This window comes from Lepisma saccharinum, chromosome 27 (assembly GCF_977018435.1).
Source record: "Lepisma saccharinum chromosome 27, izLepSacc3.1, whole genome shotgun sequence".
Classification (NCBI taxonomy): Eukaryota; Metazoa; Arthropoda; class Insecta; order Zygentoma; family Lepismatidae; genus Lepisma; species Lepisma saccharinum.
Genome location: NC_139255.1, coordinates 14456483 through 14480459, shown reverse-complemented (window position 1 = coordinate 14480459; position 23977 = coordinate 14456483). Strand labels below are relative to the sequence as shown.

The 23977-nt window shown below is 39.7% G+C and overlaps 1 protein-coding gene across 1 annotated transcript in view; it reads left to right on the top strand.

Moving 5' to 3' along the window:
• The window catches only part of LOC145980150 (dipeptidase 1-like), a 279360-nt gene that overhangs the window by 152349 nt on the left and 103034 nt on the right, over window positions 1–23977 (top strand). The window contains exon 3 of the mRNA XM_083113193.1: window positions 7804–7978. Within this exon, the coding sequence (XP_082969319.1) occupies window positions 7804–7978 (175 nt within the window). The remainder of the gene's footprint in view (window positions 1–7803; window positions 7979–23977) is intronic.

The window sequence follows — 23977 nt, the reverse complement described above, 5'->3', positions numbered from 1 at the left end:
CACAATGGATTAGAAAAGCAGTTGCATTTTAAGGTAAGTTTGATACTAGGAGATAATCTTGGCATGAATTCTATTTTTGGGTTCATTGAGAACTTCTCAGGAAATTTTCCCTGTAGATTCTGCAAAGCGCACAAGAATTTGATACAGCAACTTGAAACCGAAAAAGCAGAGTTGATGAGAAATGAACAGAATTATGAAGCTGATGTTTTAGTAAACAATTATACCGAAACAGGAATTAAAGAAGAATGCATATGGAATACACTTCCTGGTTTTCATGTCACAAAGAATGCTGCTGTGGATATCATGCATGACATTCTTGAAGGGATTTGTAGGTATGATATGGCTAGAATAGTAAAAAAAATAATTGAAAATAAGTACTGTACATTAGAAACTCTTAATGATAGGCTAAAATTCTTTGATTACGGCTTATCTGAAACAAGTAATATACCACCAAAGATTACGATGGAACATCTGAAGAAGGGTCAAATTATGTACTCAGCTTCTGAAATGCTTTGTTTTGTGCGTTATTTTGGTCTGTTGATAGGTGATCTTGTGCCTTCGGATAATGATTTTTGGTGTTTATATGTTGTACTTGCAGAAATTGTAGAAATTGTAACATCTCGAACTTACCAAAGTAGCATTTGCATATTGTTGGAGGCACTAATAGCTGAGCATAATTTTCTGTACAAAGAATTGTTCAAGGAGAATCTCAAGCCAAAGCACCATTTTCTTACCCACTATGTTTCTTAATTTCATATATGTATCAATGTAAATTAATTATAGTTCAGTTATTTTCTAAAGTAATTTTGTACAACTACTGTAACATTAATGAAAATGTCCTCAGTAGTAAATTTTGTGTACTTGTGCACTGGACTTGTACCATTAAAAGAGTATCATAATTTGATTTCTTTAATTTCCATTTTCTTTTACATTCATTGAATATTTTTCTATGTGTTAAAAATAAACTGGTGCCTCACGTAACAAACATCCTACATAACAAACATCAGCACGAGATGGAAAATGTCCCACATTGCAAACTGTGCATAAATATAATCACACATGATTAACCCATCAGCAGATGTAGGTCATTATCTTGCATGAGAAGCATGTGGGGTACTCTATTTCATCTACTAGCAGCGACCAGGCTATATAATTCGTTACAAACGATTGTTGTAAATACACTAAAAAGGAGACCGATCAAAACATGAAATGCTGAAATAATAATGAATTAGATATTTGTACTTGCATATATACTGTTATGTGTGTACTTTTTATAACTATTGTGTGTACAATATTTTCTATAACTTCTAAATTAAACAATCCTAGCATTGAAGGTATTTTGATATTCCCAGCATTATTTTTTTTTCTTTTGCAATGTTCAGAGATTTTTTTTTGACCTGGCTTGGGAATAGATTAAAATTATTGCTATGTACTCTCTCCTGGGAATCTTTTGGGCTAGACAGTGTATATCGGCAGAGAAGGGGACAAAGTGAACAGGTGGAAAAAAAAAGCAGTACACGCTGCTGCAAAGGCTGGCAACTGAAGTCACTATCCCCAACCATGCAATTCCATTGCCTGTCACATTGGTGGAGCCCTCTCAAGTCACCATTTGTGCAGAGACTTGTTTTTATTTGCTCACTCCTGAGATTCCCGGAACAGAGTATAGTGACCTGTGAGAAACAGTGTTCTGCTCAATGAACATCCTGGAACAGATTTTGTTCATTATTCGAGACACCAGTTTGTTTGTGTGTGGATATGTATATGAGTGCAAGATGAAATAGGTCTCTGAACTGAAGTCACTTTGCCATGTTTTTCACAACCAGCTGATTTGGTATTTGATGCTGCTGCACTATAACCTAGCCATTCTTAATTGTTTTTTTAAATTCCTCATACTGAAGTGTTTATTATTACGTTAAGGTGGTATTTTTTTTCAATGTCACTGCACAGAAATTGAGTAGACCACATACATTTTGTAGCTAGAGTGAAATATGCCATAAAACATGATGCAAAAAATTATAGTGAGATTGCAATGTGTCATTGATTGATTGATTTGTTGTTTTAAGTCCACTTTATGCACAGACTGGCTAATCGGTACTGGACCTACAGTTCAAAGTGGGATACGAACCATGCGCGCCGACTACGTGGGTGCTCCGGGGCTCGAGCACCCACATAAATAATCTTGTGGGTGCGCCGCACCCACAAGATTTTTAGTTTGATAAAAACAAAATAAAATAAATATTTCTCACTTGCCATTATCAAAAAATAATAAGCAATTAAAACATTGAGATGGAAGTTAATATTTCTAACCTCTAAAACATAAATGTTTCAAATGTGCAAAGGCAACAGACAAATATATATTTTTTAAATAATTGATGTGGCTGTGGATTCGCTAAATCGTAGATTTCAAACAAAGGTATTGGAACTTATTTCACAACTTGAAGCTTTTGCTATAGGTCAAATTGGTGCTGATTGAATTCTGCAATTCTATGGGACAGACTTTGATAAAGACAAGCTAACTTTGCACAGGGACATGTTTCTAGATGTGTGCAGAACGAAGAAACAAAAAGTGGCCAACTTGTCAGACATTACAAATATTTTAAGTAGAGAAAACAGTGGTTCCATGCGTGAAGTGCTCACAGAATTTGTGAAGTTTGTACGGGTGATTTTAACTATACCTGTTACTTCTTGTACCTCTGAGCGGTCATTATCAGAACTTAGACGATTGAAAACGTTTTTGCGGTCAACAATGACCCAAAAAAGATTGAATGATTTGGCAATTTTGCATGTTCATAAAGAAATGACTAAAAATATTGACATTACCAAAATTGCAAACAAATTCATAAGTGCAAATGACGTAAGAAGGAATGTGTTTTATATTGAAAGTTAACATGTCATGATTATTATTATTATTATTATTTGGTACATAAAGTTAGTCATTTTGTAGTTTCTGTTCACAACAAAATCCTTGCATAGTTCTTTCTGCAATACAATTAAAATTATGTGCATTTATGAAGATTTTTCATTTTAATTTGTATGAATGTGGCATTTTCTTTTAGTAACGTGTTGATAATATCATTGCCTCTTGCAATCATTGTGCATGTAAATTGTTTAAAGAATACAATACTTAATAATTACAGATCTAACCCCCATTGATATGCATGCACCCACAGAAATTTTGGAAAGTCGGCGCCCTTGATACGAACCACTATGTGCCTCCACCGGGTAATGAACCTGGGACCCCTTGATTACAAGGTGACGACGCTACCACTGTGCCACAGGCCCGCAATGTGTCATTGCAACATATACAAGACAGTACCTCAAAATATAGTTCCCCTTTTTTCGCTAAGTGCATAGCATTAGTGTCGATTTTTTACATCCATGGTAACCTGTGGTAACATGATGATTCAGTTTGTAGGACGTCCAACTACCATACAAGATACCTCGTTCTGATGATCATATCTGTTTCTATCGGATAAAAAAAAGAGAGGAAATTTTTCGTCTGTCCTAGTAGAAGTAGCTGTGGCACTCATCTGGCCTCACATCAGTGGGTGTAGGGATGTGCAAAGGGGGCTATAGCACGGTTCTGATCATCTCCACTTTCAAATATGGAAAAGAAATATATGCTTCCATGCCCCCATCGCATCTGCATATAATAACAGGGAATATCTTTCCAAGGATGGAAATAAAGACTTGTAAGGGAGGGAGGATAACTTAATTTAGACCCATACATCATACATGCATGAGCGTAACTTGGGACTTGTATGAACTTGAGGCTTAACTTTTGGGGGCCAGAGTCGAAAAGTTCTTCATCCCATAAAAATAGTGTCCAGGATTATTTGCTAAATAATTGTTATATTTGCATAATTATAAATATATCGTATTATTTATTACTTACCTTCTCAGGTCTTAGGATGATGTTAAAAGTATCCTTAAATTGTAAATGTTAACAAACCTGAAACTTTTAGGAGGGCAAGCACCCCCCCCCCTTGCCCCACCAAGTTACACCAATGCATACATGTGTGTGTGTGAGAGAGTGGTATACATATTATGTAAAAAAAATATATATAACAAATGAATTTCACAATAGTATATATTAAAAAAATAGAGTGTGAAATCCTTTTAAACAGGGGGACAATTCCCCCCACCACAACAATTTTGTCCTACAAAAATCCAGTTGGTAAAGGAATTTGTTTGCTTCTTTACAAATACCGCATTTTTTTTTATATGAAATATATACCTAAGTATATGCATCTATACTACAGGGTGGCTCAATAAGTCACTTAACACCCTCAGTACAAGGCCACTGCGGTATGGAATTTGAAATTGGCGATGACCAATCGTTATCTGGCCAAGGGGGAACCACATTGACGCCACCCACACGGTCGGCGGCCATCTTGATGTCCGCCATCTTGAATTCAACTTCAGAATTTTAAATGAGAAGGGGGTCGTGCGACATATCTAAATGGGCTAGAATTTCACGAGAAATGCAATGGTGAAGGTTTGTTCGACGTATCTTTAACCAGTAAAAAGTTATGACTGAATTTTTGTACCAATTTGCTCCTTCTCGAGGTGTTAGAAAAATGCCTTAAAATTTGTTTAGCGCTTCGGTAATGCATCGAGATCAAAGTGACGTCTATGGAGAGACGTTCGCATGCCATTGCACATTATTTTAATCGGATACATCCATGAAGAGCTGTGCATTTTGAATGGTTGTCGCGAACAATTTACAGTATGACGCTTACATTGAATTAAAAGTCCTTCACAGTGACAAGGCTAATGTTTATGTTCATAAGGAAGTTCATAAACAGAATATGTGACCCTTGTCATCTGATAACTAACTTTGGACAAAAACTGGTTCATAACGTTCCCATAAGTGTTCTGGTGTTCTTCCCTATTGAAAAAACTCTGTAAAAAGTACCTTCTTCCATAAGCAAGGATGAAAAAAACTGTTTATTTAACAAATCCAAGTAGCCCTAAGCATTTAAGGTTCCGTTGATGGAAAATTGACTAACCAATCGTGTTCCACACAGCACGCCACACCATTAACTTACCAACACTAACCATTCAACTTTGATCTGTCGAAAATGGGTTATCAGATAAAAATCATCGAATATTCTGTTTATGAACTTCCTTGTGAACATAAACATTAGCCTTGTCACTGTGAAGGACTTTTAATTCAATGTAAGCGTCACACTGTAAATTGTTCGCGACAACCATTCAAAATGCACAGATCTTCATGGATGTATCCGATTAAAATAATGTGCAATGGCATGCGAACGTCTCTCCATAGACGTCACTTTGATCTCGATGCATTACCTATGCGCTAAACAAATTTTAAGGCATTTTTCTAACACCTCGAAAAGGAGCAAATTGGTACAAGAATTCACTCATAACTTTTTTACTGGTTAAAGATACGTCGAAAAAACCTTCACCATTGCATTTCTCGTGAAATTCTAGCCTATTTTGATATGTCGCACGACCCCCTTCCCATTTAAAATTCTGAAGTTGAATTCAAGATGGCGGACATCAAGATGGCCGCCGACCGTGTGGGTGGCGTCAATGTGGTTCCCCCTTGGCCTGATAACGATTGGTCATCACCATTTCCATGTTGCGCGCTGCAGTGGCCTTGTACTGAGGGTGTTAAGTGACTTATTGAGCCACCCTGTATAATCAGGTACTTACGTTATATATTTATATTATATATACCTGATATATATTTAATCAGGTATTTATATTACATACATAAATAAATCCTTTATTTTTAAAGAAGCCAACCAATTTCTTTACCAACTGGATTTTTTTAGGAGAAAATTGTTGGTGGGGGAAATTCCCCCCTGTCCCCCCGGGGATTTCATACTTTTTAATAATCATAATTCCAACAAAAGATCCTTTACTGCCAACAAATTGATGTGGTTGATGGTACCAAACATTTTGCTCAGAGAACTACATCCAATTAGATACAACAAACAGAAGATTTGGTTGGATGAACAAATTTAAGTCAACCAAATAATTTTGTACTCTGAACCTTCACGTTTTGCTCGCGTATAACAAACAAGGGATTTGGTTGCTGTAACTAGGATTTGTTCCAGCCAACCAGACTTTTTTCTCAGTGTATGATTCCCAATATTAAATTGGAATAATAAGTTTTCTCCTCACCTGCAGAAAATTGGACAGTCAATTGGGTTTCCGAAATACAGTAATTGAGTTGGGGATCTCACGTATCGCACACCGTGTTAAGCACCGTCGTCTACTGGCGTCAGAGGCCAAATCCTTTGTTCTTAAGATAGGCATGTAGGGATTAGTACTCTTATAATAAATACACAACAGTTTTTCTGGGCTTGACCATAAATGTATGATTTATGCAAAGTGCTCTAAACCTAACATGCTTACTCTAACAACGAGAGGCCTCCCCGATGGCGCGTGGCAGCGTCCTCGCCTTGTGATCAGGGGTCCCGGGTTCGATACCCAGTGGAGGTACATAGTGGTTCGGATCACACTTTAAACTGTAGGTCCATTCCCGATTAGCCTTACTGTGCATAAAGTGGACTTAAAACACCAAATCAATCAATCTAACAACGAGAACATTTATCGCGATGTCAGTAGACGACGGTGTTCAATACGGTGTGTGATAAGTTAGTGCCGTCTGGTTGTAAGACTAGCTTGCAAATGCGCAAGCCGACGGCGCATGCGGTCTTTCACCTACTAGCAGAAATATGTAGGCACAACCACACCTTTATAGTGTTTTAACAAAAACAGCATTCCACATTTTTGCCAATCTAAGGATTATTTATTCCGAAAAGTTTCAAGTATCCACCGACCTGCATGTAGTTCAACTATAAGGAATGCTGGTTTTCATTTGTTTGCCTTTCACCCCTTGAAACGTTGCTACATCGTACACTCACTGGCAATAAAAATGGGACACCTAGATTCTGGAGAACTCGCTTCCCTGCAAGTCATAATGCGTGTTGCCTAAACCTACGGTGATAGAAGCTGCCATTGAAAATATGCTATTAAAATTCACATATTACCATTTTGTTATTGAATCACTGCGTCCTTTGTTGATTATGTATGGTAGTTATTTATTAATTAATTATAATAATTATAAAAAAAATCATAATTAATAACAAATAATAACCAATTATTGCTTGAGTGTCACACATATTTTACCAGTCACTAAAACTATAATATTTTTTTATTAATGCTCTTTTGTTTATAGAGGTGTAGTTGTTCATTAATTATTATTATTTCCAAAATGACTATCATTATCAACCAATTTTACACTCTCACTGGCATGAGTGTCTGAAATAACTAACATTCAAAGATGCGCCTGATAGATCCACCTAGTACATTTTGCCTCTCATTTACATTACATTTATATTTTTATGAACAAAAGTGATACAGAGGGGCCTCCCCCGTGGCCCACTGGTAGCGTCGTTGCCTTGTAATCAAGGGGTCCCGGGCTCGATACCCGGTGGAGGCACATAGTGGTTCGGATCCCACTTTAAACTGTAGGTCCAGTTCCGATTATCCTTACTGTGCATAAAGTGGACTTAAAACACTAAATAAACATCATCTACAACAAAAGTGATACAGAAATATTGGGAACACCTTAGGGAAGAATGTAATTTATTTTCATTTTTTTATAAACATTTTCAGAGGTGAAAAATCGAAAAAATAGAGATGATGGGTCTGACAGCCTCCCCCACCCCCGCATCGAATAAATAACACATGTTATTTCGCTTCCAGATCTTGAAATTAAGTCGCAACAGCAATTCTTTAAGATATCCATTTTGTTCATTCCAGGTCCGGATATGGAGCTAAATAAGCTGCTCCTTCTTCCTGGAATTCTAGTTCTCGTCGGAGTCATGTGCTCAGTTATTGGAATTTCAATTGAGTTCCAGCAGAGGGGGTCTCCAGCGCTGGAGGCGAGGCTGGAAGTGGTGAAAAGGATCCTGCGGGAAGTTCCTCTCGTGGACGGGTAAGTCATTGCAATCAAAGGTGAAACAATTAAGATTCCTTCTTATCTAGATTAGGGATTTCAACCCACCTTTCTCCTTTTTCTTGCTTTGCAAATCCAGTTGAACTTGAAGTGGCGCCATTTCCATGCTGTTAAATCAAATACAGTTGTTGTAATTATTTTTCTTAGTAATAATAATGCGTCTTTGGAACACGATTAAAGTACATTACCTCCAAACTGTATGGACTACGAACTCTTAATGAAAACTGGTCATATAGTGAAGAATATATCAGAAAACTTCAAACTATTACGTTTAAAGCACAGGTGTGTAGTTGGCATTGTTGATTTCCAGGAAAGCTTTGATTAACGAATAGATAGAAAATTTTGAAGGAAAAGTTATGGGAAAAGAAAAGACCTGTTGAAATGGTCGAAGCTTAATGGAAATATCGTGGTGAAGTGACTAGCACATCGCGCTACGACGCAAGGGGTCCCGGGTTCCAATCCCTGCCTGGCATGGATGTTTGTGAGTGTCCATTGATCAATTTCATCACTCAACCCTATCTTCGCAAAATTAGCCAAAAAGTGGCACAAAAAGTGAAGTAAAATAAAGCAAAGCTTAAGGGCAATATGTCCGAGGGAAGATTGTAAAGCTAACAGCGCTCACAGTGAGGGAGATGCTGAGCGTGTAAAGTGATCGACTTCCGATCGCGCTAACAAAGGTCTTGAGTTTCAGTCCTGTCGAGTACATGGGCGTTCCTTTTTGTGTTGCTTCATCAATATCATCTTATCACAACTCATACTTATTTTTGCTACTAGTCAACAATTGCTTAAAGCGTAAAATGGGCGTGATGGAAGTCTGGCGCTTGTCTTCTCTCTTATTCCTTCTACGTGTACAACCACCGGCAATATTAAAGGGACACCTACGTTGATCCTGAAATACTCGCTTCCCCGCTTAGCGTTTTGTGTTTTGCCTAACTCTACGTCGGTAGTAGAAGTTGCCATCGAAATTTTACTATTAAAATACACTTTTAGGCAGCACACATAAAGCGTTGCAGAGAAGGGAGTATTGCAGGATGTAGGTGTCCCTTTGATATTGCCTTTGGCTGTACCTGGACAAGATGGAAGTAAACCGTTGATAAGAATGCTGGTGTTGTCAAAATCACAGTGTGAAGACATTATGGGAACTTGACAAGGACTTCATGTAAATGCTTTGTAGGACCTTCCTAACATGGTCGGTTTGCACCGGACGGATATAGGAACGTAATAGAATGCAATAAAGCCTGTTTTAGAGGCACATGCAGGCCAGCACAAGCACAGCAAGCTGTGGCCTACACCCTGTCCCGGCTATCTCTGGATCAAGCAAACAAAACAAGTATCTGCTCAAGTAGTGACTCGAGACGGCTCCACCAATGAACACGTGAGATGGAATGGGATTGCGTGCAGGGGAAAGCGATTGCCGTTACCAGCCTTCGCAGCAGCTTGTACTGCTTCTTCTGCCCACACGATTTCCCCCCTTCTCTGGATAACAGGGACTGCAAATAGTAGTAGAGTTTTATTGGTTTAGGTGAGTACTGTGGACACATGGAGAAAATTTGGGTTACATTCCTATCCACAGCGAAAAACACTGTCAAAGTGGAAGCATTGATTTAACAATACGGAGCGTGGATATTGAGTCGTGGCGAAAAGGGATGTCAAAGTCAGTCTCTTCAATCTGGATTGGTACTAGTCTGGGAAAGGTATTTCGGTTAGTGAAACAGTGTTTGGAAGACTTAGAAAGGCAGAATATCATTAGTACCACGAAGCAACCGAAATGTTGGAACTAAGAACAGCAGCGTCCATAAAGACGGGGGACGAGATGGCATGGTTAAGACACAACATGGCAAACAGATACGCATGGATGTGTTCAATGTAAAGTGCATGATAAGCCTGGCAACCTTCTATTTCAGGAATGTCCAACGCATCGATCGCGGAACGGTTTTTGGTAGATTTCAGCTATCTATTGTACGTAATTATACCAATATTTATTTATTTATTGAGAAAAAAATTCCAGATACAGCACAGGTGGCAATTTTACACTGAAATTGTCAACATTGAGAAAGCAATAATAATAATAAGCAAAAAATAAAAATAAAATAAAATAAAAAATAATTAAGAGTAAAAAAAACAACATAAAAGTGAATAGCAAATGAACAAAAAATATGTAAAAGGTGGCACTATGTGATATTAATTACAACCATTTCTTCTGATAGAAGACTGAAAGGCAAACTCGGAGGAAAATATATCAATATTTGAGGGGTGATCATTGTATTGTGCTGCAAGTCTATAAAATATAGATCTTTTTTGAATTTCTACTCTGGGTTTTATTTGTATGAAATAATCTTGTGTTGCGTGTTGTGCGCATAGGTACTCGAAAGTGGAATTCCTCAAGGAGTGTGTTGCAGCGGATTTTGCAATTCACAATTTTGTATAAATAACTGAAATCGTTCTACAAACATCGCTGATAAGAAGTTTGTACGTTTAGAGAATACAAGAGATGCGGAGATGAAAAATTGCGTAATGAGGAAACCCTGTGACGGACTATAGCTAGGAAGAAGTGAAAGACTGAATCGATTCTAGAGAGAGATGAGTGGGACAAGCCATGGACCGGACGGGAGAGCAATATTCTATTATTGGGGAAATGAATGATTTGAAGTACAAGGTGATGGCTGAGATGTCACTAATTTCAGTGAAACGGTAGAGTAAACCTAAGAGACGCATGGCTTTTTTTGTGGTGCATAAAATATGTGCCTCAAATGTGAGCTTCTGGCCGGAAACAATGCCTAGGTCTTTGTGAGAGGATACTTTGATGTTATTGCCAGAGATGGAGTAAGATGATTTAAGCAGATTCTTCTTGAGAGAGATAGTGAGAGTAGTACACTTGTCAGGATGTATTGTAAGGTCCCATGTCAGGCACCAAGAAGTAAATGTTGTTATGTCATTCTGAAGAAGATTAGATTTTTCTGAAAATTTTACAGTCATCTGCGAAAAGAAGGTAATTGCTAGAGGGAGCTGTGAGATGGTCGGCAAGGTCATCGACGAATAGTATGAACAAGAGAGGTCCTAGAACACTACCCTGTGGAACTCCAGAGAGGACAGGAAGAAAGTTAGAAACAGTTCCTGGAAGAACGACACGTTGTTGCTGATCGCTAAGATAATCTGTGAGAAGGGTTAGAAATTTGCCATGAATGTTGAATCAATTTCATAATTTGTGAATCAGAAGACGATGACTAACAGTATCAAAGGCTTTGGCTAGATCAAAGTATATTACATCTAATTATGAATTATTTGAAATGCATTTCATAGCATGTGAGAGTAGAACAGACAGGTTTGTAAGACAGGAGCTACCAGGAAGAAAACCATGTTGCATAGAGCTTAAGTACGGAGAAACAAATTTGTACAGTCTGTCTTTGATTACTTTCTCGCAGATGATGGACAGAGGAGAGAGTAAGGAGAAGGAGATTCGTCTGTTAGATGAAACAAGATTTTTATTACCGCTCTTGTGAATCGATGTGATGTTAGCTTGTTTCTAAAAGTGAGGAAAGATGCCTTCCGAAAAACATCTGTTCAAGAGAATGGAAAGGGGATAGCACAGGGAATGCACAGTTTTTCTGAGGAACATGGTGTTGATATCGTCCGGTCCTAGGGCACGGTGAGCTGAAAGAGTCGACAATAGATCCTTCACCTCATCGGGTGTAGTGACAAGCGTTGTTAGAGAGGAGGAACAGACTGGTCTTTCGTTTGGCAACTCTGCAAAGGAAGACGGCGGGCAGATGTTACCATGAAAATAAGCGTTGAAGAGTTCTGCTCTTCGGTCACCTATCGCACGTTCACTATCATGTGTAATTTCATCTGGAATCCTACTGTTAGTTTTTCTTGAGTTTATTAGATTAAAAAAGTTTTTTGGGTTTTCCGGGATTGTTGCAGTGATATTGTCTATATGTTCCTTATATTTTTTTTCGAAGGAGATACTTTGAGTGTCGTCGCCGAGCAGCAAAAGTATTGTGACTGTGTTCACTCGGGAAGCCCTTCCAAAGTTGCCGAGCTCGTGTCTTGTTGGCACATCCCGCACTTCGGAGTCGAACCAACACGGAAATCTACGAGAAGATATTTTCCCTGTAGGCACGTTGTTCTGCTTGAATGACACCTGTAAATAGGTCAGCTGCCTCGTCGACGGTCCCATCTTCCAAAAATCCTCAGGAGAAGGAGTGGAGGGAAAGTCTTATCTCCTCCCATGGCGATCGGTTCCACAAGTAGCATTTGTTCTGGATGGAGGGGCGATGACCTCTTCTAGGGGGTGGAGTAGATGAAACATCCAAACTGTCGTGGTCGGAGATCACGAGGTTCTTACGTGGCGTGATACTAATACCGTTTAGGGTGGACAGAACATAATCCAGGCTGCTGTCCTTCCTGGTGTTGAACAAATTATGTTGTTTCAGGTTTAAACCACAGATGAAAGTTTCGATAAACCATGCGACGTTCGTACATTTTGCTGTTCCACATTCACAGGGTCTTGCCAGACAATAGAGAGGTTGAAGTCGCCGAAAAGCGCAACGTCTCCCAGGGCAACTGCCGCAAGCAAAGAATCTCGACATTCTTCAAGGAGGAACAAAGGACTGTTTTTATGTGGCCTATAGTAAGAGCCAAGGAGAAGATTCTTGGCACCGGTCACTGAAACTTCCACCCAAAGTATTTCACAGTTCCTTTTAAGTCGTGGCGTACTTCGCTTGGCCATTTTGAGTTAACACAGATCATAACGCCCCCACCGCGAGTCACACGACCGTTCCGATAAATGGCTTGCGAATGGCTGCTCACTGTCACAAACATTTTCTGTCAACCACGTTTCAGTAAAAATTAGACAGTCATATGCCATGAGTTCAAACGCAAAAGTTGCACAGTCATCAAGCTTATTCTTAATGCTCTGTGTATTTTGTTAATACACAGAGAAATTTGAAAACGTTTTAACAGGCCCCGGATTCACATGTGTGTCCCCGCAGATCAAGGACATGCAGAGGAGGTGAAAGTACCGGATCGGGGTCCCCTTACCTGCCGAGCGCTGTTTCCTGCTGCTGGGCGAAGCCATGGCGGAGGCACGCACACGTGTCGCCGCGAGTGCCGAAAACGAAAATCTCCTCTGAACACATCTCAACCGCAATAGTTCATCAGAATCCTTTGACACAGCGGAAGGAATTCTACAATGAAGGCACGAGTACACCAGGATTAAACACAGGCCGAGAAAAACCACTGAAAAATCTCGAAACACAGGACGACGATCAGCAGCACTACTACAACTTGCTGCCATCTTTTGACAATGAATTATTTGAATTCAACTTCTATAATGTATAATGGATTGATCAATTTTTAATGCAAATTTCAGATTCTGAATATTTAACACTGCTATTCTTTCCATTTTTTGTAAGTGGCGCAGTTTTTAACCCCACCGTCTTTTGTTCCCTTACCGACGGCAGCGGGTATGACAGCCGTGCAGGCGAAGATTCGTGCTGATTGCCAGTCGTCTTGCTGTGCTCGTGGGCTAGAATGCGTTTGTGTGACTGCCTGTCGAAGATGTGAAAACAGTGCGTTTTTGCGAGAGTGTGAGAGTGTGATTGAGGTTCAGATGCGTATATATGTATGTGCGTGCGTAATATCGTTGTTTGAACAGCTAGAAATGAGTGCTCCTAAAAAGAGCAAAAGCTACAATTTTCACAATGAGTGGGAAACCGAGTCCCTTTTTGTAATGGAGAAAGACAAATGTTGTTTAATTTGTAACGCCTCAAAATCATTGCCAAAAAAGGGCAATTTAGAGCGTCATTATAATGCACTGCATAGCAGTAAATACGATACCGATTTTCCGCCCGAAACGGACATTCGTAAAGCTAAATTGAATTAACTTAAATCAAATTTAGTTGCTCAACAACAATATATGATGAAACCAACCTCACAAATTATCAAAGCTACCCTGTGTTCCTTCAAAGTTAGCCACCTGATAGTTAAGAATTGCAGATCGTTTACCGAAGGGGAAATCGTAAAAGATTGTTTTCTGGAAATAACCGATAATCTTTTTGAGGGAAATAAGAACCAGAAAGATATCTCTGCTGATGTTAAAGATTATTATCAATTATCAAGAAACACTGTCGTGCGGAATCAAGAAAATGAGTGAGAACATAACTGAACAATTGAAAGATCTCTCCAATTGTGTTGCTTCTCACTCCAATTGGACGAATCTACGGACATCAGAGAGACAGCTCAGGCACTAGTTCTTATTAGGATGGTTTTCGTATATTTTAAAGTTAAAGAAGAACCGTTAGGAATGATATATTTGAAAGGGAGAACTATAAGCCAGTACATATTTAATTCATTCCATTATTTTGTTACAAAGCTTAATGTTCCATTGCACAAACTGGTTTCCATTACTACTGATGTGGCAAAATGAATGACGTTAATGGCTTTATTGCCCTCTGTCGAAAGCATACCACTGTATTATCCATCAACAAGTTTTGCCAAGCAAAAGTTTTACACAAAGACAGTCATGGACATAGCTTTTAAAATAGCAAATTCCATTCGTGGTAAATCCTTTCAAAGGCGACTATTTAGTCTCACTCTTGAGGAAGGGCAACCTGATATCATTTTTCACGTTCATATCAGGTGGCTGAGTATGTAGTCAGACGTCTCACTAACAAAAAGATAATCCATTTCATTTAAACACATATTACTTTTTATTGAATTATTTATTGGGTTATTTGTATATTTTCCCCACGGTGCTTAACGATTAATGTAGTAGTCCACTGCCTGTTCTGACAATAAAAAGTAGACCACTACTTGATTGAAGTTGGACATGTCTGTTCTATTTGTATAAAAGAGAAAGCACACTGCGGGACAAATCTTTCGATGGATTAATAAGGGATCTATACTGGTACTAATTTACGACACATATTCGGATCAAATATACTCGTATAAGTAACTCTTGATGAGGTTGGACATGTTGTTTCAAAAAGCGATGGAGAATCAATGCGTTACAGGGAATGTGAAGATTGGAAGGAAATAGAAAACTTGGTCGTACGAGAGCTCAATATTCAATGGAAAGGACAAATTTTCAAATACTGTAAAAGTAATAGCCTAAAAACTCTGGGACATGGGAAGAGTACCACATATATTAATCTATACATGGAGATAACATCCAACTAGTTTCATTAAGAGTTTTTAAGTTTTTGAGTATTTGGTTTTAAGTCCACTTTATAGACAGGGAGGCTAATGGAGACTGGACCTACAGTTTAAAGTGGAATTCGAACCACTTGTGCCTCCACCGGGTTCGATTCCCGGAGTGGGTGATCTAAGGTCGGAATTTTTCCGGCCTTGTCCCCACATAAAGTAGCTCTGGGGCTCACCCAGCCTCAAAGCAATGAGAACCTTGGGGGCAACACTGGGAGGGGGAGGGTGTAAAGAGGATCGAAGCGTGGTGCTGATCAGATCACCTTCAAAATAGCCGAGACCGAGAATGTGTGGGACCCTATACTCACATCCCCTAAATATGCCTTCATCGCAAGGTGCTGTATGCACGGGGAACTTTAATGTTGCCTTACGATAATAAAAAGGAAGGGTCCAAAACAAAGGATAGCGTAGGGGTCCAAATCTTATAAACCCCGCATGTGTAAGTATGTACATGAATGGAAAATCAGCATCGGTTATTAATCATGCAAATATGTGTTCCCGCTATAAATACAGTAGGGAAGGACGGAGCAAACGGACACCCTAAGCACAATTTTCAAAATAACTGTGAAACGTTTTATTGAAGAATGAATATAACTATTGGCATAAAAGGTGTGAACCTTCAGTTAACACATGATAGCACATAGCATGCAAGCAAATGAACATCTGTCTCAAAATAGTCTGATCAATCCTGGGATGCGGCAGTGTCCGTTTACCCCGCACGATCGGGGCAGACGGACATTTGATCGGGTCAGATAGACACGTGATGATTAATGAACTATCATCACTCTCACAAAAGCAACACACATAATATGGTCACTTACCTTTGCAACACAATTTACATGGAACAAGAGAGATCACTCTAAGCACTGAACCCAATTTTGACCCTGGTTGTACACATCTTTGCATGTATGGCACTCATCACTTGTGGTGCGTTTAAACTTCTTTGCTGCAGCTTTCAGTTTTTTGTACTTAAGGCAAGCTATGAAGGAAGGATCCCTCAATACATGTGAATGCCCAGTTTTGCGTTTCCTGCTGCAGGTCCCAGAAGTTGACGGCAAAGGGTTTAGCTATTCAAAACTTCCACGAGATGACACATCCTCTTCTCTTGCTGTAGGGTCTGATGATCGCTCATCTTGAACATGGACAGTTGCAGGAACAAAGACATGCCAAGGCAGTCGTTGTGGATTAACGCTAACAGGATATAAAGGGTGTTTCGTAAGTTCGTTTACAACGCTTGGGAGGTGATTGTACTAGTGAAAATAAGGTGGAAAGTTCATCTAACGAAATCCAGGAAACGGCTTTGTTGCCGAGTTATTGACGTTTGAAAATGTGGGAAAATGATTTTTCCAAAGTGAAAAATGGCAAAACGGGTGGATAGAAGTTGTCGGTGTTGGGCGGTCCACTAAGAAATTGGGTACGCTCTTGTCAAAAAATCACGCGGCAATGTAGTGCAATGTCGGCGCAAGGGATTCCCCAAAGGACGCGAACGAAGATGTTGACGGGAGTGGGGTGGGTGTGAGCTGGTATCGACTAAAATTGGCATGTGTTGAATGGCACCAAAAAACAAAGAAAATTTCCTGAGCGAAGGGCACCATGACGTAAAAACGAAAAAATGAACTGTCATAAGTTGCATACCCTGAAGGGCAGATGGGTGTCCGTGTAATCTGACGTTAAGTACCTCATTTCCCTCTAGTGACGTCAACAGTGTAGGTCTCATCATGAAGGAGCGCACGTGTCTGTACCATTCGTGCTGCAGGTGCTGTGCCAGCAGCAGGTTGTTAAACATTCACGGTTGAATGGAAAGACGTGAGGTTCTTGGACAGTAGTGTTGGGCAAAGATTTGACCTAGCAGTGTTACGTGTTAATTCTTAGCCACATCCCATCGTGTTCTGTGAAGTGTACTAGTGTTAACGGCCATACACACTTGTAGCCCGGTGGAGGGGATGGCTGCATACACGTCCCAAGAGCTGGCGGAGATGCATTTCTTTTGTGGAGAGGCTGGAGGTAATAGCCGTGTTGCAAGGCGTCTGTATGGGGCACGTTTTCCAAATAGGGTGTTACCATCGTACACCTTATTTCAAACTGTAGACACTCGACTTGGGAAACAGGATCAGTGTTGCCACCTCGTCGAGAAGTTGGACGACCGCGAAGTGTGCGAACATGACGGTTTGTGTTAGATGTGCTAACTGTAGTGTTAAATCATCCAGGCACCAGAACACGCGCACTAGCTCACGAACGAAACACCTCCCATGTGAATGCGATTTCTTAGTTGACCGCCCAACACCGACAACTTCTCTCAACCCGTTTTGCCATTATTCACTTCGGAAAATCATTTTCCCACATTTTCAAACGTCAATAACTCGGAATCGAAGCTGTTTCCTGAATTTCGTTACATGAATTTTCCACCTTATTTTCACTCGCACAATCACCTGCCAAGCGTTGTAAACGAACTTACGAAACACCCTGTTTTCCATAAGCATTGAACCCATTTACAACATTGTTCGTTCTCGATGTCTCACCATCCTGTAACAAGGGCATATTGTATCAGAAACACAAATATTTGAAGTGTACAAAATACATTCTACATTATTCACACTTGCCATTTCCATTAGTGAGTCAAATATACATTAGTATCTCAATCAGAAAGTACCTAACAATAGTTAAATGCAATACAATTCGTCTATGTCCGTTTGCCACAAAGGCAACATGTCCATCTGCCCCACTTGTAGCCTTTGACTTTACATTCCGATAAAGTCCACCAGATTACGGCACAATGTTGTCAACACGTGTGTATATATAAAGAAATCACTGCCTTCATCACACTTCAAATCACAAATTCGGCGGGACCATAGTAACCTATGCAATCCTTGTGTTCACAACACATTTTTTTAGTACTCAAGGTTTTGCACGTACATTTTCTGCTTAACTGGTCAGGTTTGTATGCTCGATTCGCGTTTCTTTACGATTTCTTTCGATGCTCAACACAACTGCTCGCAAGCGTTCAGGTTCGTACACAACTCCAACTGCTGCACTGTTCTTACTTAAAGCGAAAATGTTCGTACTTTTCTTAGGGGATGTTCGTTTGCCCCAGTATCCGTTTGCCCCGTCCTTACACTATTTGGAATCCTGAATTTGACGTCTGAGTATGCAGTGGAACAGCGGGAGCAAAATCCCTGGGATTCCTCTCTATTACACCTTTTAGCACATATCTGTAATACCGTGCGTTCATTTCGATCTGCAGCCCAGAGATCGGGAGAAGCGTGGCGGGCGGCGCAGACGGAGATGCCGACATTTGCGGCCTGTAATGCCCGCTTATTTTTATAGACATATGCAGACAATTATATAAATATTGCAAAACGATCACTAACCTGTGTTATAACACGCAAAAGTTCTTCTGTAATTCATCCAAGTTCTGCCCTTATATACACAAAAAAATACGCTTTAGAAACGATGTTAAGAGCCACAGATAATAAAACATTTTAATCATAGTTTTGACCAGTAACGTCCTGCTTAAGTTTATATCCTTGAAAGAGTTTTGTGCCGATGGGGATCGATGGGGATCGTTTGGAGGTTTTGAATGTGCAACACTGTATCAAGATTACGCTGTAGAAGAAACCGTTAAAAGTCAATAGTGTTCGTGAGCTTCCTTGCAATCCGAAATCTCCGAGCTCGAGTTTTTTGTTCCTTCGCGACTAGATGAAGACAGAGTTGTAAATATAGTGGCGAGCAATGTAAACCAAGAGCGTATTAATTTCGTACTGTGCGCAAGAGTGTTATTATAGCTTACTTGCAGTTACTTGTTTGTGTTATTGTAGTGTGTATGTGTGACGTGTCAGTGAGACGATTGGAATGCCAGCCGCAAGATTCACGTTAGAACAAAGATTTTTTTTATGTATGACACATACCTACGTGAAAACAAACTCGTGTCGAGACGTGTGTAGGTAATTTGTACAGAAATTTACATGCGTTTCAACTCCACACAGAGATACGGTTAGACATCTTGTCCTTAAATTACGAGAAACTGTATCGTTAAATTTTAAAACACCTAATCAAAAACGACGGATTCTAACCGAAAAAAAACTCGATGATATTGGTGCAGCGTTAGAACGTTCTCCAAACAAACCTCTACGCCGTGTTTCACAAGAGGTGGGCGTGTCAAAATCATCGGCACATACAGTCACTAAGCTACTAAAATTAAAACCATACTCTTATAACACAGGTTAGTGCTCGTTTTGCAATATTTATATAAATGTCTGCATATGTCCATAAAAATAAGCGGGCATTTCAGGCCGCAAATGTCGGCATCTCCGTCAGTGCCGCCCGCCACGCTTCTCCCGATCTCTCGGCTGCAGATCGAAATGGACGCACGGTACATGAGATGAGAATATACATCTTTGCATATTTGCCTTGAAATAACCTTTCCCGGCAGGAGCCATCTTCTCCTCTACGATATTCTAAATAGAGAGATGGAAAAAAGACGAGGAAGTGGTTTGCACACGGAGAATTGCTCCCTGAGTAGCAGTTTCTGGGAGGAAGCAGAGGGGGAAAGCCCAATATTGAGCCATTCACCTTTGGGGACGAATTTCAGAACATGAGGACAGGTTCCATGGGGGAAGAAGGGAGTCGATATGGGGAAAGCGCTTCTTTTAAAAAGAGCGAAATCATTTTCGGCGTTCCGGAAAGTTTAAATTTCACCCTCAATATTGTATTACGGGTACGTTGTATAAAATATCGAATTTTCATGGAAAGATTCACTTTCTTCTGCCAGAGGAAGTTCTCTTCAGAAGGATAGATTTGAATACAGTCGAAGGTTACCTCAGTCGATAAATGCAGAAGGAGATAGAAATGTTTAAAATAGGAAACTGGGTTTCACTGATAAAGAATTTTTCAGAATAGGTATGTTTTTAGGAACATTTTGGACTCGGGTAGACCCAACCAGAATGAGAAATCCTGGCAACAATTTTTCCTAGGAAATACCACCACCAAGAAATTTCTGGGGGAGATCCCTTGACGAAACAATACAGATAAACAATATGAAGCAAGAATTGAAATTTTCCTGGCGACGAATGATAAAAGGATTATCTCAGGCTATCGACCAGTTGAGTTGCGGAATATTTTCCACAACTCACCTGGTTGATAGCCCGAGATAATCTCTTCGTAAGCATCACGTTTGACTTGAAATGTACTTTATTAAGGTAAATATGGAAATACACCCAAAATACCAAGGATAATATCTGCCTCTGTGTATGTTTGTAAATGTTGCGCATACTTTCCCCCTTTCTCTCTCTCTCTCTCTCTCTCTCGGAGTGTGAGCGTATGTACAGTATATGTGTGTGTGTAAATGAGCGTCTTCCTCACCCCACACCCCATCTTAAATGATTTCGCACCGTGAATCTAATGGGAGGGCACCTTGCATACATACAGTGGACCTACTGTTTAAAGTGAGATGTGAAACCGGGACCCCTTGATTAGAAGGCGGCGGCGTCTGTATGTGTGCTATAATTGAGGTATGGAAATTATTATTGTTGCTCTAAATACTTAAAGGCAAATTTTATTTAAGCACTCGTATAATTCATTCATAAAATTAAAAGCTATTATTACAGTCACAGTTACCAAAGCGAAATGCTTTTATCGTGTCCCTGTGTTGTTAACAATGTTAAAAGTATCTTTAAATCAGCTTATAAAGCATTATAAGTAGCTTGCTTGCTCACTCCCATGGCAAACTGTAATGTTTCTGCACATCTGTTCGACCACAAACAATTAACATTTCGTGAGCCATTACAGGCACACAGAGTGTAATATGCGATACTGGTACAAAGATTAATAGATTGCAAAATTAAGCAGTAGATTTCAATACAGCCAATGGATTTCATTATTATTTTGTGTACATATTTATAAATCTCAATTTTTTTACCTATACACGATTATATAACAGCTGAAGACCACATTAATTAAAAGTGGATTTTTTTAACAAACGATATTCTCAAAACATGTCATGCGAATGAGTTAATTATTGTCTGAAAATAGCCAACCTTTGCACATACAATCAAAGTATGGCTCAATCAGTCGTTGATGCAAGACAAATTTATATCTCATTTTACTCTCATACAGGGAAAGCATAATGGCAGGGTTGTAAAAGGTCCAGAAATATAAAAAAAGAATCAATTCCGGTGCACGACACATAACCAGCTAGCATAAATGGGTCATGTACAGAAATAAACCTTTTTGTTTAATGTATTCAAATCGGTCCAGGGCCTCCCAATGGCGCAGTGGTAAAGTGGACTTAAAGTCGACCTTCGTGGCGGAGTGGTTAGCAGAGCGCCCTGCAACGCCAGGGGTTCCGGGTTAGAGTCCCGGTTAAGACATGGGTAGTTGTGTTTGTCTGCCATGAGAAAAATCGAGAAAATAGTCCAACTGATATGAGTGAAAGTCGTGTGAATGATGGGGAATACTTCCGCATAGAGGTAATCCTTTAAGAAAAAAGTGATAGTGTCGTCGGCTTGTAATCAAGGGGTCTCGGATTAGATTCCCGGTGGAGGTACATAGTGGTTCGGAACTCACTTTAAACTGTAGGTCCAGTCCCAATTTGCCTTAAAGTGGGCTTAAAACGCCAACTCAATCAATCAATGAATCAAATCACTCCAGAAATCTTTTTCCGGATCAATTTAATACGGTCCAGGAACCTTTCTTCCGGATGAACTCCAGTATCTATATTTTTTTAATCCGCTTGTATGTTGGTGAATTTCATCATTGGATAAAACAGTTACATGAAGATAAAGTCAAATTTAAATACTATTTTCGAATGAACACGAGTCGGTTTGACAATCGTTTATCACTTAAGCATGGATGCGTTTCACTACTTCAATTAACGTCTCGTGAAACATTCAATTTGCATAATAGAATTTCAATTAATACACGTTACAGCCACGACTGAAGGGTGGTTGAGATGTCCCTTTACAGACGTCTCAAAACGAGTCTACCGCGCATGATTGTCCACGGTGACGTAATCAAAAAATAGCCATAATCATACACTCCCTTCACTTTCCAGATGACTTACTGGTAAAGTCGTCGGCTTGGAATCAAGGGCATCCGGGTTCAAAACCAGATGGAGGCACATAGCGCTTCGGAATCAATTTTACGCTGTAGGTCCAGTACCGATTGGCATATCTGTGCATAATCTCGAACTCAAACACTCCTAAACGAAGTAATTGATTGATTTGGTGTTAATTTACTGGACATTTCTTCCACTTTTGGCTAATCGTGAAGATGAGTAATACTGATGATATGATGAAAGTGATGAAGGGACACTCACAGAGAACACGTATGGGGAGGACGGAATTCGAACCCGGGAACCCTGTAGTCGTAGCGCGCTGTGTTTGGACACTACTATAACAGAGAACATAGTGGTGGTTAGTTACGTTGTCACTGAGGAAGATATTTTTGCTTCGCATGACGAACATGGTGTGCGTAGTGGGCGCAGTTTATTTTGTTAGTACTATTCATATGCATACACAATGTGTCTACAAAGTTTTTAGACTGGCTTAAAAAATAGTGTAAATATGTAGGACCTATCATAAGCCTTAGTTAATATTCGATGTACAGTCACAGACACTGCTGGCTTATAACGATTCCATTGAAAGTCTATGTATTCATTACAAGTCGGCAGTGTGCGTGACTGTACATCCCTATTAAGTCTACTCAATTAGTGGCATGGCTGTACAATTGCTGGATGCTGCTGTGGAAATCTTCTTTTAGGATTGTGTTTAGGTGGCTCGTAAAACTTCTAAAATTTCAAAAATGGTGTCAAAACTTCGGCTTTTCACATGGGATATCAATTTAGGTAATACAAAACAGTCTACCAGTGCCAAATCTGGAGAATTATGTGGGTGGTTTAACACAACCACTTATTTGCATGCCAAAAACTGTTGGAAAACAATTGCCTTGTGGCTTGGAACATTGTCGTGGCGTAGGAACCGATCACCGGATGCAACCAGCTCTGTTTTTTCTCATTGCAGACTGAGCCACAATCTAATGCAATGTGTCTTTGTGTAAACCAAGATCCGTAGCAATCAATTTCAGTGACTGTGCACAGTTTTCATTCAGTTTCTTTGGAAACTTTTCAACATTATCGTCAGTTCGACTAATGGAGGGCTGCCTGCCCTCTATGGGATCAGCCTCTACATCTTCCCGACCAACACGGAATCGACGATGCCGAATGAAAGCTTTGGCACTACAAGAGGCTTCATTGCCATAAGCAGTTTTATGTATTACGATGGTTTCTGAAGGGGTTTTAACGAGTTTTACGCAAAACGTAATCGCCACTCTTTGTTCTGTTTCAAATCCCCGATGAGGGTATAAACCACTGATTTGAAAGCTCTAACTCACTTAATATTACACCGAAACTTGCACCGATTTCACTGCACACTCACTACATGTGACACAACGTAATACATGTAGTAAATGCCAGATGGTAGCATTTACCTTGTTACAGTATTGCCAGTCTAGAAACGTAGTAGACACACTGTGTATGCTTTGCTTAATATATTCATACTACATACTATATCTTAGCGAGTACAAATGAAGATTAAGAATGTACCACACGTCATACATAAGAACAGGCTGCATAAATGTTGCCTTACCTCGCTCTAATTTATTGTAGGTTGGAAAATATTAGCTTGTAGTATCATATTTTACAGAGTCATATTTTTCTATCGGTCAATGCTTTACTTGTATCTTGGGAAGTGTAATATTTCTTGGTATCTATTGTAATGCGCC